Genomic DNA, 15,131 nt, shown 5'->3' on the forward strand with positions numbered 1-15,131 from the left:
TCATTACCACATTCACATCATTCTCCCTGAATACACCACTCCAGGCTCTAAAACTCAAGTCAACAGATCATATCCCCATTACCACTTATTGTTAGTCATTTACTAATACTCAAATCACTCCCTTTAAAGTGATTTTAATCACTTGGTTCACTAACTCTCTTTGACAATGTTTTTGCTTCGATTCCTAGCAGTGAACAAGTTTCTTCCAACTACTTGGCCTCTAGGTTCTTTTAATTTCTCTCCTCTAATGATGTTCTCTATTTACCTCAGTTACTACCATGTGCATAGCCAGATTTCGTCATTATTATTAGCTGCAAACTCTCCACAACCCCAATTTCACACATGGTTCTCTCTGAGCAACACCCCTTTCCAGCTCACACCCTCTTATACTCAAATTCAAATAACTTTTCCAACTCACAAGAACCTCCAATACATTGATTCTATCACTATTTCATAATCCCTAGTTCCTTGATGTCACTTTTTCCTCTTTATCCAGTTTCATTTCCATTGTTAATCAATAGAGCCACTCTCACACATACATTCCCAATTCTCTTGTTGCTCTCTACCTTCTTAGTTGCAGGGCAAAACCACAGTCCTGGTTGAATTCAACTTTCCATCATTTCTATACCTGTACCTGTGCAAGTGAATACAACTAGAGAAGAACATAAAAGAACTCGCAATGTTCCATTTTAAATTCATGACCACATTCCTCATTAAACCCTAACACTGAACAGCAAACCATTCTCCCTCTCAATCTGCTAGATTCACAAGACTATTTCACACCTTCTCACCTTTCTTCAAACCTCTAACACCTTCCTCATTCCCAATCTCAATTAATGACCTTACTTCCTATTTCACTAATGAGGTTGAAGCAAAGAGCAGAAATCTTCCACCTCATCAACCCTGTTATCAGCATCTGTATCCATATATTTTACCTTTCTGATATGATTAATTACCCATGCTATTATCTAAAGCCAATCCCTCCACTTGTATATTAAATCCCATTTTCTCTCATGTCACCTTCAAGACTGCTCCTCTTTGCTTCCTGCATTATTAATTCTGCCTCTTTGATGGATTATTACCATCAGCACAAGAGGATACTGTTATTTCTGCTATCTTATAGGAACCTTCCATTCACTCTACTTCCTCTCTCTGTACTGCTGTTTCTCTAGCACATTTGCAGCAAAACTCCTTGAAAGAGTTGAGGATAGTACATCCACTGTCCAATTTATCTTCTCCCATTCTATATAAACTCACTCTAACTAGTTTTTCACATACCAATTCTGACATAATAGCTCTTGAAAATGTCAATAATGTCTCCCCAACATTGCTAAACTCAGCGGTCAATCCATGGTCCTCACCCCACTTGACCTTACAATAGTCACCTGACAGTTAATCACCCTGATTGTTTACATACTCTCTTCACTTGGCTTTCAGGTTATACCCTCCTGGTTTTCCTTCTTCTTTACTAGTCTCAACTTCTCAGTCTACAATGCTGTTCCTGATGTCTTAATATTGGAGTACTTCTGGGATTCATCTCTGGTTTTCTCTTTCTTATCTACACTCACCTCTCTGATGATATTATCTCCTGGCTTTGAACACCATCTCTATGTGGACTTCAAGTTTACGTATGTTTCGCAGATTCTCTCCAGAATTCCAGAGTTATTATCTGGTTGCTTACTCAATTTTTCCACTATGATTTCTAACAAAATCCTTAAACACAACAGTTCCATATCTCCTGTTTTTGGCACCCAAACTCACTCCATTCACAGCCTCATGTTTATCAATTTTATCTTTCCAGATGCTCAGGCCAAAACATGCAGTCATTCTTGACTCCTCTTTCCTTACTCATATGCCCAAGCTAATGTGTCATAGTCTGTTTGTTCTATCTTCAAAGTATATCCTGAATCCAGTCAGGGTATAGATATATATATCCATCATTAACTACCATCTCCTTGGTCTGAACCAACATCACTTCTGGCCTGGATTACAGCCTCCATAGTGTTCTTTCTCCTTCTATCCTTTGGCCTCCTTCAATGTTTATACCCAAAACAACAGAGTAATCCTTTCAAAACAAGTTAGATCATGGCACTCCTCTGATTAAAAACTCTCTGGTGGCTTTGCATGTTACTCAGAGTAAAAGCAAAAAGTGGTTTGGGTCCTACTACCTCTCTGATTTTTCTCCTAGCACTCTCCACCTGGTTCTCTCTGCTACACCTACACTGACTTCCTTGCTGTTGTTGGGACACAAAAGGCAGATTCCACCTTCAGGACGTCTGCAGTGGTTGCCTCCTCCACAAGAAAAGTTCTCCACAAACACCAGCATGGACCACCCTTCCATATCCTCATTCAGACCTACCAACCCCTTTATTTTGCACTATTATTTTCTACAGAACTTATTATCTTCTAAAACATCATGTAACTGACTTAGTTATGTTGTTTGGTTCCTCTCCACAAGAATGCAGGTAGGGAATTTTGAGTTTTGTTCCCTAATGTGTATCAAACGTCTAGAAAAATGCCTGGCACATAACAAGTGTTCTATAAATACTGTTGAATAAATAAGTCAAAAATTTTCCCTGAAGAATTTAGCCATATGACTAACAATCCAATCATAATAAAAGCTGTTTCGAGAAAAAACTGGTTTTCTTCTCAATTATGCAATGTAATGCTTAAAATTAATTTAAGTAACTTATCTTTATTCTATTCAAAGAATTGACAGGAAACTTGTTTTTAATAGTAATTAAGGAAATGAACGTTCTTATTCTGTAAATACTTGTCCCTTGGCCTTTCACCATGTTAAAAAAAAGTTTACAAATCATAACAAGAGATGATAAGCAATTACTTTTGATCCAGCATATATTTAAAGGAATAGAGTATGAAGTAATTAGGTTGGTAGTTTTTGATCTATAAATAAAGTTCTGAGAACATAATATTTTATATTAAAGAAAAAAAGTAATATAAAATGAAGCCTAAATTAAAAAAAACTCACAATAACTACTTGTCAGAATAATAAATCCAAGAATATTTTGTTTGGTATTGCTAGGTCCCTATAAGGTCTTTTGACCTTAATTATGTATTCTAGCTCTAAATTTCTATGCTCAATTTGTCATTTAGGCCTTCCCTTACTTGGAAGTATGTTGCTGGCTATCATGAGCCTCTCTCCTAGAGAGGTCGGCTAGGATTTGAAGAAAAATGTTGTAGTCCTCCAGCTGAGTTGACCTACCACCCTGGGTCCCTCCTTCTGTTCCTCCACATCTCCTTGAGCATACTGTAAAGTGTGTATTGAAATCACTTGTTTCAGATGTACCTTCCATTCCCCAACCCTTCTACTAGTAGTCTTTATAATAGCATAACTAAATATTATTAATCTTTTCATGAATTTCATAATAAACACATGCTGGGATTCAAGAAGTGTCTGTCGGAGTTTGTATGAAATAATTTACAAGATTCTTGTGACTAATAAAAGTCAACTTCCCAAGAATTATTTGTACTATGAAGAATAAGGTCCTAATCAATTTATAATTAGTGCTTGTAAAGAGGAGATAATATTTATCAGTGCCAGAAAACAAACTCTCCAAGTTTGAATACATTTTATAAGGTTTTATCTCTGACCTTGGATCAAAGAGCCACCCCATTTCAGAAGTTAGTTTATATACCAAATACATATGTTTCATAGCGGAGATTATTTAACCACCTCAAGCACTGGCACAGAATGTTTTATGAACTTTTATTTCAAGGAGTTAGATCTCAGGTTCTCTATTGTTCTGGCCAAGCACTGCTTCTTGATATCCTAGCTGGTTAAATACCATTTAAATTCTTCCTTTGTGTAACATCTTGCCTTCCACTCCTTACAGTATCTTGGAATGAAAATTGCAATTTTTGCTATCTTTTGAGAAGGACTTAACTTTTAAAAAAATCTCAAAGAAAACTATGCACTCTAGTATTACATATTTTTATGTAATTCTTCATTTCTCTTTTAACAATCTACATTGAGTGCTCTTTCTGACTTTATGTGTGATGATATTAAGAATTACTTTTCTAAGCAACCATAGCTAATTGTAAATCCATCAGCACATATGAGTCAATGATTTCTTTCCATGTCATGCTTTTGTTCATGTTCAAATGGATCTGTCACTAGGTTTCCAAATTATTTTCAGTAGGTACTTAGAATCCTCTCTAACAGTGGCTAACCTACATAATTTCTCATCCTCAACAAATATTTTGCCGCTTACAATTCACCTCATTTCACACTATTAATGAATGCACATTCACTAATTAATTAGTGAATGCACACTATTAATGAATGAGGAATTGGTCCTCATACTCATCCTTGGGAGTATACCATCATTAACCTTCTCCTAATATTAGCACTGTTTATCTCACCATCTGATGCTGTCTTTAAAGGAGCAAAGCAAAGTGGAGAGATCATCAGTCAATCCAAATCATTCACTTGATGTTTATTATGCACCTACCCAGTGAAGAAATTAGGAGCACATTAAAGTGGGTTATACAGACTTGTTCTTTGAGAAATTAACATCTCAGGTCTGGCACACAGCTAGAGCTCAACATTAAGAAAATAAATAATTGCTAGACTGTAGCTATGGCTTTAAAGGACAATAGCTTATAATTGGACAGAAAAAGATGCATTTTCCTTAAAGATCTTATAGTAGATAAAAAAGAGTTTATCATTCTAGACAAGGGAAGCAGCATAAGCAAAAGCACAGAGGCAGAGAGAGTTGAGGTCTACAGGAGGATGATAAAAAGACCAAGCACCCTTCTAACTGGCAACCATGAAAGATTCATTTGGATAGATAAAATGAAGTCATCAAATTCATTTACTGATTTTTTAAAATTCAACAAATATACCCTGAGTTCCTACAGTGCTTTGTCTAGATATCAAGATCAGTACAGAAATAAAATTGGCAGGTTTTCTGCCTAAGAAGGCAGTGTAGAGCTATATGTGTGGGGCAGTATGGACTCAAAATGTTATAAGATTTTTATCATGCCTGAACTACTATATTACTTTCAAAATAGATGCCTTTTTCTATGGTCTGTCCTACAAACTGTTGTCAAATTAATTTTCCTAAAACACAGCTCTTTATCCAAGGGACTCTTTTGCTGCAAATATTTTTGACAGGACAGACCTTGAACAATTTTGGCCATGATTCCAAGGCCTCCTCAGACTTTAATTCCAGCTGACTTTATCTTCCATTATTCCTCCACTGACATCTATTTTCTGATCAAGGCAACGTACCTGCTGTTTTCATGATAAGATTTGCTGTTCTGTGTCTTTTCACATAAAATATTTCCATCTGGAATGCATACCCTTTTCCAATTGTCTTTATGTGAATTCCTAGTTTCCTTTGGTCTCAGTTTAATGGGACTTCTCCATGCCTCAGCTAAAAATGATTTTTCTAATTATCTTAATTCCACATTCTCCACCACATAGTTTGCACTTGTAGTTCCTTATATTGAAGTTGGTATCTTATCTCTCTGCATTATGTTGTGGATTTTTTTTCCAGTTCACTAGAGTTTGCAGAGTGGACAGAGTATGTAGAATACACTGACTATACCTAAAAGTTATATCTGCTGACTGTATCTACTGAGTAAGGCTATTGGATGAATCAACAGTCAATCAAGACAGATGTGAGAATAATGTTAATAATAAGAAAAACACAGACGTCTGTTGGGTTGTTTGGCTGCCAGCAGGCTGATGCGGCCGAATGTCCGGGTATTTGAAAAGGAAGATGAGAACTTGGGAAATGTGGCAGTTTCCAGCAATGCTGTTAACTAATCAAGATGCTGCTTAAGAATAGTGACAAATAAAACTTGAGAGGATATGTCATCTATTGTCTGAGCCAAATAAAATGGAGTCCCAACACCAGACTAGAGCTGGGATATTAATATGGTGAGGAAACCAAGCATTAAAGTTAAATTTACTGTGTGTGCGTGTGTGAGTGGTGGGGTGGTGGGCAGGGGGCGGTTCTGATGAAAAGTTAGCATTTGAGCAGAATAATCTGATTTATAATGATGTGCCCTGGATCTCTCTGTCTGCGTAATAAACTCAGCAATTTCCCCTTCCTCTCTATATAAAGGTAATTTTTAGTATGATGAAGTAATTATATAGATGAGGGGTTTTGAGAACTAGGAATAATCAAGTTTTCTACAAGGAATTCATCCCAAGGCCAAACAGATTAAACTCATGACTCTTGTTATTCATGATAAGCACATATAATTCCACATTTCTAACTGAGCAGAATGAGCAGGAAGTGGCCCTCATTCTCCAACCTCCAAACTACCTGTCCGCAGCAGACTTTAACCATCTTTGGTTGCAAAAATCCATATTCCCTTGGCTTTAACTCTTAAAACATGTTCCGTCAATCTGGATAAATCTGAATTCTAACTTTCACCAGCTTCATGGCTTTAGGCAATTTTTAAAATCTCTCTGGGCTTCAGTTAACTCACAAGTAATGGGGATAATTAATAATACTTACTTCATACAGGCTGGCAGAGGATTATCAGGAAGGATGCCTGGCATAATGACTAAATTGCAGGCACTCAAAAACAACACTTTTTTTTCTTCCTTCTTCAGCCACTCATAAACAAGGAAATTCAAAGAAGTCAATGAAATTATATCAAAGTTCTAGCAGAACTATGAATTTGTACTCCACTTTTTCTCTTAAGAAAATATGAGATGTACATGTACAATCCAATTTTTAAGATTGAGAGAAAAGTTTTTTTCTGATTTCTTCAATTTCATGTAATAACTGAGAAATCCAGGGCTAAAATGACCCTATTGCATTTCATTTCTAGAAACCAATTCTGCAACCAAAACCAAGTCTTCACACATGTGTTCTCAGTATGTATTCTTTCATTCTCCCCTAGCTAGGGATAATCAGATAAGCTGTATGTTTACATTCAGCAGATAATATTTTGGAGATAGTACTTCATTTTTCTGAGGTTTCCAAAAAAAAATCTGCACAAAGAAAGGCAAGCTATTTTCATAGCTTACCTCAATTTGTCTTCATTAATTGAGTGTCCTTATGTAGGGTACATTTATCAACTAAAAGAGTTGAATAATTCTGAATACTAAGTTGATATATTGTCATAGCCATTATCAATATTTTTAAAAAATGTTTTGTAGGTTAATTGAACATTTTTACCCTGAAATTTCTGGGTATGTTAAGGCTTTATTAAATACCATAGTTGGCCACAGTTTTCAGTTCTGATAGTAATGACAATCAAGTAACCAACCACATGAGATAATTTTGAAGCAGTTTTTCCTATAAATATAAAGAAGTGACACATGGGATAATTATTTTATAGTTAAATATCCATAAATAAATTTAAATGAATGTATACTGGATTATAAAAATGAGCCCAAATGCAGTGCTCAGGAAAACTTGTCAACATAATAACTAAATATGAGGCATATCTTGGTTATAAAATTTAAATAGCTCAGAAAAGTATAAGACCTCCATCCATCCTCCTTACCCCAAAGTTTCTCATCCCCGAAGTAACAATTATTCTTACTCATCCCTCTGGAATTTATTTCAGATAGAAGACAAGTTATTTATAGATGCAATCCTTTTTTATTTTATAAAAGATATATTGAATATTCTTTCAATCCTAGTAGCAAGCATGACCCATGAAGTTTTTCAACTTGATAGATTTCCAAACCCACAAAAAGTATGTCATGTCAGAAAGCTTGGATGCATCTTTGATTTAGAGAAGTAGGAAGGTAAGATTAGGAAGTCAATCAGTTAGCAGAAAACAGCACTCACCCCCATTGCTATTGATTTTTACCCTGTCCTAGTGTAAAACTAGTTGCTACTTCTGGGAATCAGAGAAACACTGCTACTAACATGTTTTTCATTTTAAAGATTGAAGACCATACTTAGTAGAAAAAATGTTTTTTCACAAGAATCTTTTTCCCTTTACAGTTAACACAATTCAATACACACCACAGCAAATTATTTTCCTTCAAGCAAACTTCTGCTGATTTTTCCAGGATGAGTTAAAATGCACTTCCTTAAAATGTATCTCCTTAAGGAGGTCTTCCTCTTCCTTCCTTTCATGTACACGCCTTGCTATGCTCGATATTCACCAAAGCTCTTGTGGAACTTACCATACTCTCACCAGTATAAGAGTTTGGTCTATGTGAGTTCAAATAAGCAATGAAATTTTCCATCAGTTTATGGGGTAGGTGCTAAACAACTGTAGACGAAACATTAGTATCTGTTACTCAGTTTTGACTGTGAACTTGTGGATGATTTCATGAAACGCATTGCAAATGGCTGTTTTCTTGATATTTATTGGTTGTTTTAAACTAAATTGAAAGACTGCAAATAGCAATGATCAAACAATGATATTTCAAAGGAAAAAGTCAATAAATAATAATCTCGGGCTTCCCTCGTGGCACAGTGGTTGAGAGTCCGCCTGCCGATGCAGGGGACACGGGTTCGTGCCCCCGGTCTGGGAGGATCCCACGTGCCACGGAGCGGCTGGGCCCGTGAGCCATGGCCGCTGAGCCTGCGCGTCCGGAGCCTGTGCTCCGCAACGCGAGACGCCACAGGAGTGAGAGGCCCGTGTACCGCAAAAAAGAAAAAAAACAACAACCTCTAATTAGATGATTTTAATGAGAGCTCAAATTCCAGTAAGCCCCTTTCATGGTACTGCTCTCTGTTTGGCTTCTTTGTCCTAAATTTCTCTCTCTTCATCCCTATTTATTCTGTCCTGCCAATTCCCTCCTTATTCTATTATCTGTTTCCTGTGTCTTTCTCATTCTCCTGTTTGTCTTTTCTTTTCTCCTTTCCCACCTCAGTTTTTCTCTTAGAAAATCACATACAACACACACACACACACACACACACACCACAAATAGTTTTATATATTTGATCTTTCCTTACCGGGATGAAGATGTAGGCTCAGTAGTTTGTCTTTGCACACGTGCGTGTTTAATTAAATGTTCTGTTAAAGCAGTTTGGACTTCTGCTGGGATATCAGGGGAAGTGTGGCTGATTTTTATTGCAGGCTCAATAGCTTTTAGTGCTGGTTCTCCATTTTCTTTAACCTCTTTTTTCTCTTCAGTCTCAAAAACTTCAGTGGGAGCACTTGACATGCTCTGTGGAAGGGTACTGACATTGGAAGTCACAGGTTTGCTCTTCCAGCAAGGCCAGCACAACTTCCAGAAGACAAAAAGTGAAACAACCAACAAGGCCAGGCCACAAAAGCTGACAACAACTGCTAACAGGCTGACTGAAATATCTGGAAAAAATTACAATGTAAAGAAATATTAAGTTATTGATAGCGTATGTAACAGGGCAGCAACAGTGGGATAATTTGATATTATGGTTATTATTAATAGTTTGCTGATTTAGAGTTTCAAAAATTTACTTTTAAGTATCTTTGTAGGGAGGAAATATTAATAATTATGTTTGGAAATTCTCAAAGGAGACAAAAATTTCTTTCCCAGAAAGTTTCCAATTGTATACAAGAAAAGCATGATATGTACATATCATTTCCAAGTATAGTACAAACGTTCCAAGAGTTTGCAAAATGAAGGTTAGCTACATGCAACCTGCCTTGACGTCATGAAGCTTAAGATGCTCTGAAACTGTATACAACTGGAAAGGCTTCTGTTTGCTTCATGATGGATCTAAAGATGCAACCTTCTTACTCTCTAAGCAGGTAATGTTAAATATTTGTATAAACTGCTTTCTGTGGTGTAAATGAGAATAACACATTACTAATAGAGAATGGGTACACAATTATTTGTATTTTCAAACTCCATAGGTCCTTTCTAATAAGCTTTCTTGCTCCTAATTCCTAAGTCCAAAATTGGTTGATGATTTCTTATCTAAGTATCTTTAAAATATTCTTATTTAAAAATAATTACAAGGACTTCCCTGGTGGTGCAGTGGTTAAGAATCTGCCTGTCAATGCAGGGGACACGGGTTCAAGCCCTTGTCTGGGAAGATCCCACATGCCACGGAGCAACTAAGCTTGTGTGCTACAACTACTGAAACTGTGCTCTACAGCCCATGAGCCACAACTGCTGAGCCTGAGTGCCACAACTACTGAAGCTCTTGCTACTAGAGCCCATGCTCTGCAAGAAGAGAAGCCACCGCAATGAGAAGCCCATGCACTGCAATGAAGAGTAGCCCCCTCTCCCTGCAACTAGAGAAAGCCCATGCACAATAATGAAGACCCCAATGCAGCCAAAAATAAGTAAATTAATTAATTTTTTAAAATTAAAATAATTACAAAATTAATATATGCTTACTATGTAAAATAATTAAAAGGGATATAGTAAAAAAAAAGTTAATGATTGTATAAATAAACAAATGGCAGAGAAGAAACAAATCTCTCATACAAAAGCATGCCAAAAAATTTATGTGGATATTCTGCCCTCAAGGAAGTGGAGCATAGCTCTCCACTCCTTAACTGTGGGATGCACAAAGTGACTTTCTCCTAAAGAGTACTTGTATGGAAAGGGCAAAAATGATGTAACTTTACACAGAAGAAATCTGAAAAATACTAACCTCACCCAGGTGATCAAAGGGAACATCAACAGTGACAAATCATGTTAATACCCGTGATAGGATGTGATGAATATGGCACTTTATCTTTGTGTTCTTCCTCCCCAAACCAACAACCTGAATCTAATCATGAGAAAAACAGAAGACAAATTCCAGTAGAGGGACATTCTACAAAAAAACACCAATGTTGTCCAAAAAAAGGAAGTCTGAGAAACTGTCATAACCCAGAGACTAAGGAGACATTACAACTAAATGCAATGTGGTATCCTAGATGGAATCCTGGAGTTAAAAAAAAAAAAAAAAAAAAGGACATTAGGTAAAAGCTAAGGAAGTCTGAATAAAGTATGGACTTTAGTTAACAGTGTATCAATATTAGTTCATCAACTGTAACAAATGTACCATACTGATGTAAAATGTTAATAATAGGAGAAACTGGGTGTGGGAAATATGGGAACTCTGTAGTATTTTCCCAAATTTTTCTGCACATCTACAATTGTTTTAAAAAGTAAAAGCATTAAAAAATGTTAAGAATATCCCCCTACCCACTTCCATTTTCACCTTCCTAAAATAACCAATGTTAGCAACCTGGTGTTATAGCACTCTTAAAGTTTGGAAGACCAAATAGATTTCCCATGAGGGGAAATTTTTCTAGATTTAGATAACCTTAACTTTTCTTTTACAACTTTGTTTAGCATCAGTGCCAAATATGAAACCAATTTCTTTTGTTTCTTTGTTTTAAATAAAGATGTTAGAAATATGTTATACGCTTAATTGTGTCTGTCCCTCCATCCCCTCCAAATTCATAAGTTAAAGTCCTAAACCCCAGTACCTCAGAGTGTGTATTTCGAGATAGAGGCTTTTAAATTAGTAATTAAGGCAAAATTAGGTCATATGGATGAGCCCTAACCCAATATAACTGGTGTCCTTATAAGAAGAGCAGATAAAGACAAAGACAGTCACAGAAGGAAGACCATGTGAAGACCCAGGGAGAAGGCAGCCATCGACAAGACAAAGAGAAGAGGACTCAGAAGAAATAAACCCTCCTGACACCTTTATCTCAGACTTCTAGCTTCCAAAACTCTGAGGAATAAGGTTCTGTTGTTTAAGCCACCCAGTCTGTAGTACTTGATTATGGCAGCCCTAGAAAACTAAAGAATAAATCCAATTTCCTTTAACCACCATTGTAAATCCAGGAGGTCCCACCCCTCCTACAAAGCAACCACTAACCCCAGTTTGGCGTGTGTCTGTCCAGCCCAAGCACTAATAAAAACAAATATCTCTTAAGTAACTATAAAATATAGAATTATTTAATACAATTTTTTAATATAAATGGCTACTGCATATTTCTTTATTCAGTTTGCTTTTTTTTTATTCAACAATACTTGAGGTCTAACTTCATGTCACAGCATTCCATAATACTTCATCATGATGGATATTTGGTTTATGCCCACTGTTTGCTATTACAACATAGCTACAATGAGCATCCTTGTACTCTTGTCCCTGTGCATATTTGTGAATATTTATCTAAAGTAAATATCTAGAAATAGAACCACAGGGTCACATGTTATGCACATTATTTAGCTTTACTAGGTATTTCCAAAAAGAACCCCAGACTGACTAACAAAAAACATCATATAAGTTTACTAGTTCCTACAATTTCAGAGAAATATTGTTGTATTTTAATTTTCACTGACCTGATGGGGAAATGATAGGTTGTTTATTTCTCTGATTAGTGAGATAAAATGGTTCTGGTTAAACTCTCAATTTGTAGCTGATGGAAATCCATTAAGAAACTGAAATAATTCCAAGTTTTTATTGCTACTTAATTATAAGAATAAAAATTAATTTTGACATGCTATGATACATAGACACTAATATTTTCCTTTATTTTTCAATTGCTAGCTAAAGCTACATTGAATATATTTTCCATTTATATTCCATTGGTGAGGAATGTGTGATCATATTTTATATTTTGTAGTTTATTTTTACATTTTAAAATTATCCATTAGCACCATACCTTGAGGGAAAGAGAAAAATTATAAAATGAATGTGCTTCCTGATTATTAACTACAGTTTTAAAATGGAGGAAGCCAATGATGGCTTCATAACCTTCTTGTATTTTCAGCTCCACTTACATTATATTTTTCTGGATATTTTAACTCAATTAACTTCTTCAGTGGCTAACTTCTACTCAGTTGGAGCCAAAGCCAAGATATAAGGAAACTGCAGGACAATGTGGGATAGAGGAAAGGACAGAAACAGTTTTCAGTCTATAACTGAAAATGCCCCCTGTTTTTAGGTTCTTTGACCTAATTTCAACTTGTGTGTGTGGGGAGGCGGAATTCCCATACCACTAACAATTCTCTGGATACCAACTGGGTGTTCTTACAGTTCAACTCAATTCTGACACCTGCCTACCAGAGGTAGCATTAGATTCCATAGGTTAAGGGTTCAGTCCTGCATAACTGCCCCCCTCCCTTCCAATGCCAGTAGCAAATCCAAGTTGTTATCTGTAGTTTTCTGACCAACCGGCAAAAAATTGGAGGTTCCCACGACCCCTCCTTGGGTTTGATCAATTTGCCAGAGCAGCTTACAGAACTCAGGAAACTAATTTCTTTACCAGTTTACTATAAAAAGATATAAGGATATATTATAAAAGGATTACCAGTTTATTATAAAATGATATAACTCAGAAATAGCCAGATGGAAGAGGTCATAGGGCAAAGTATGGGGAAAGGGCATGGAAGCTCAGAGCACAATATTCTCAAATTTCTGCATGTACAACCCAGAAGCTCTCAAACCCCATCCTTCTTGGTTTTTATAGAGGCTTCATTACATTGGCATGATTGTGTAAATAATTGGCCACTGGTGACTGATTCAACCTCCAGCCCCTTTCCCTTCTCAGGAGGTCAGCAGGGGTGGGACTGAAAGTTCCAACCCTCTAATCACATGGTTGATTCTTCTGGAAAACAGCCCTCATCCTTAGGTGGGGTCCAAAAATCACCTCATTAACCTAACAAGACATGGCTCTCATCACTAAGGAAATTCTAAGGGTTTTGGGAGCTGTGAGCCAGGAACTGTGGAAGAAGACTAAATATATATGCACAATATCACATCTCCCTTCTCACTAATGTGGTTCATAAAATACTTCATCCAAACCAAGTCACTTTTGAAAGTGAAAGGCTGTACTATCAACTGTACCAGAGTAGCAGGAATCAAGTCATATTCTGGAAACTTAGTAAATGGTCATCTTACCTCTTTTAGCCTAACATCCTTCCAAATTACCCAATCTGGTCAAATCTAAACTTTGCATGGCATTCCACAGTGTCTTTGTGATTTGACCCCTGGCTATTGACCCAACTTCATTCTTCTGCCACTCTCCTACCTATTCTCCTTCTCCTGACCACAAGTTACTCTCTCACGATTTTTGTTCGGGCTGTTTCAAATAGTTCCAGGGCGTTTTTTCCTCCTGTCTGGGTGCCTGGCAAATTTGTATTCATGCTTCAAAAACTAGATCCAGTAGTACCTCTTCCCTGAAGCTCTCTCTGCCTCCTCTGTCCCTAAGGGCCTTTAAAGCACACCCACTACCATAGCACTAGTAATAATTTATTGGCCTATAATCTTTTATCCCAAACACTTAGGACATGATGGTTTCAAAAATTATTTTCTTTTGGATATTGGAAAGGTAGTATGGTATACATTATCTGGGATAACATCTAGTAACCAAACACATTAATATATATGTAATGAAATGTATGGATCAGTCACACTGAGTGGGATCACTGAAGACTGTAAGCAACTTAATGCCAATTTAGGTAAGGTGTTGGTGCCAAATTGGACAATTTTTAAAAATTTTTATTATTTTTGGCTGCTTTGGGTCTTCCTTGCTGCACACAGCCTTTTTCTAGTTGCGGTGAGGGGGGGCTACTCTTCGCGGCAGTGTGCGGGCTTCTCATTGCGGTGGCTTCTCTTGTTGCAGAGCTTGGGCTCTAGGCCCGTGGACTTCAGTAGTTGCAGCACGTGGGCTCAGTTGTTGTGGTGCACGGGCTCTGGGGTGCGCAAGCTTCAGTAATTGTGGCTTGTGAGCTCTAGAGCGCAGGCTCAGTAGTTGTGATGCACGGGCTTAGTTGGGCTGTGGCATGTGGGATCTTCCCTGACCAGGGATCGAACCTGTGTCCCCTGCATTGGCAGGCGGATTCTTAACCACCACGCCACCAGGGAAGTCCCCAAATTGGACAATTTGCAAAATAATTTTCAGGTTTCAGAGGTTTGGAGGTTTCATAATTGTGGACAAGGAATTGTGGATATCTATTTATTTTGCTTCTCCAAATGCTCCCATCCTACCAATACACTTACTCCTTTTATTTACCTTTTTATTTTTAGTGTCTAGTATATATCACAAGGTCAAAAAATATTTATGGAGCTACTGAATACACATTTGGGGAATTATCTGAAAAGACACTCAAATGTCTGTGAACTTCAAGATGGCTAAAAGTTGAGTGATATGCAGGGAATATGTAGAAATTCTTATACTAGGAAAATAGTATAATATAACTTATACTGTGAAACCATTTAGACCTGGGTTAAAAT

General features: G+C 36.8%; 1 protein-coding gene across 1 annotated transcript in view; it reads right to left on the bottom strand.

Annotated features, from left to right (window-relative positions):
* Positions 1 to 15,131, bottom strand: part of SYT10 (synaptotagmin 10) — a 76,981-nt gene that overhangs the window by 45,459 nt on the left and 16,391 nt on the right. Inside the window, exon 2 of the mRNA XM_022577081.2 lies at positions 8,910 to 9,267. Within this exon, the coding sequence (XP_022432789.1) occupies positions 8,910 to 9,267 (358 nt within the window). The remainder of the gene's footprint in view (positions 1 to 8,909; positions 9,268 to 15,131) is intronic.

This window comes from Delphinapterus leucas, chromosome 11, assembly GCF_059928025.1.
Source record: "Delphinapterus leucas isolate spDelLeu-1000000601 "Yukka" chromosome 11, BTC_Dleu_Yukka2, whole genome shotgun sequence".
NCBI classification, from domain to species: domain Eukaryota; kingdom Metazoa; phylum Chordata; class Mammalia; order Artiodactyla; family Monodontidae; genus Delphinapterus; species Delphinapterus leucas.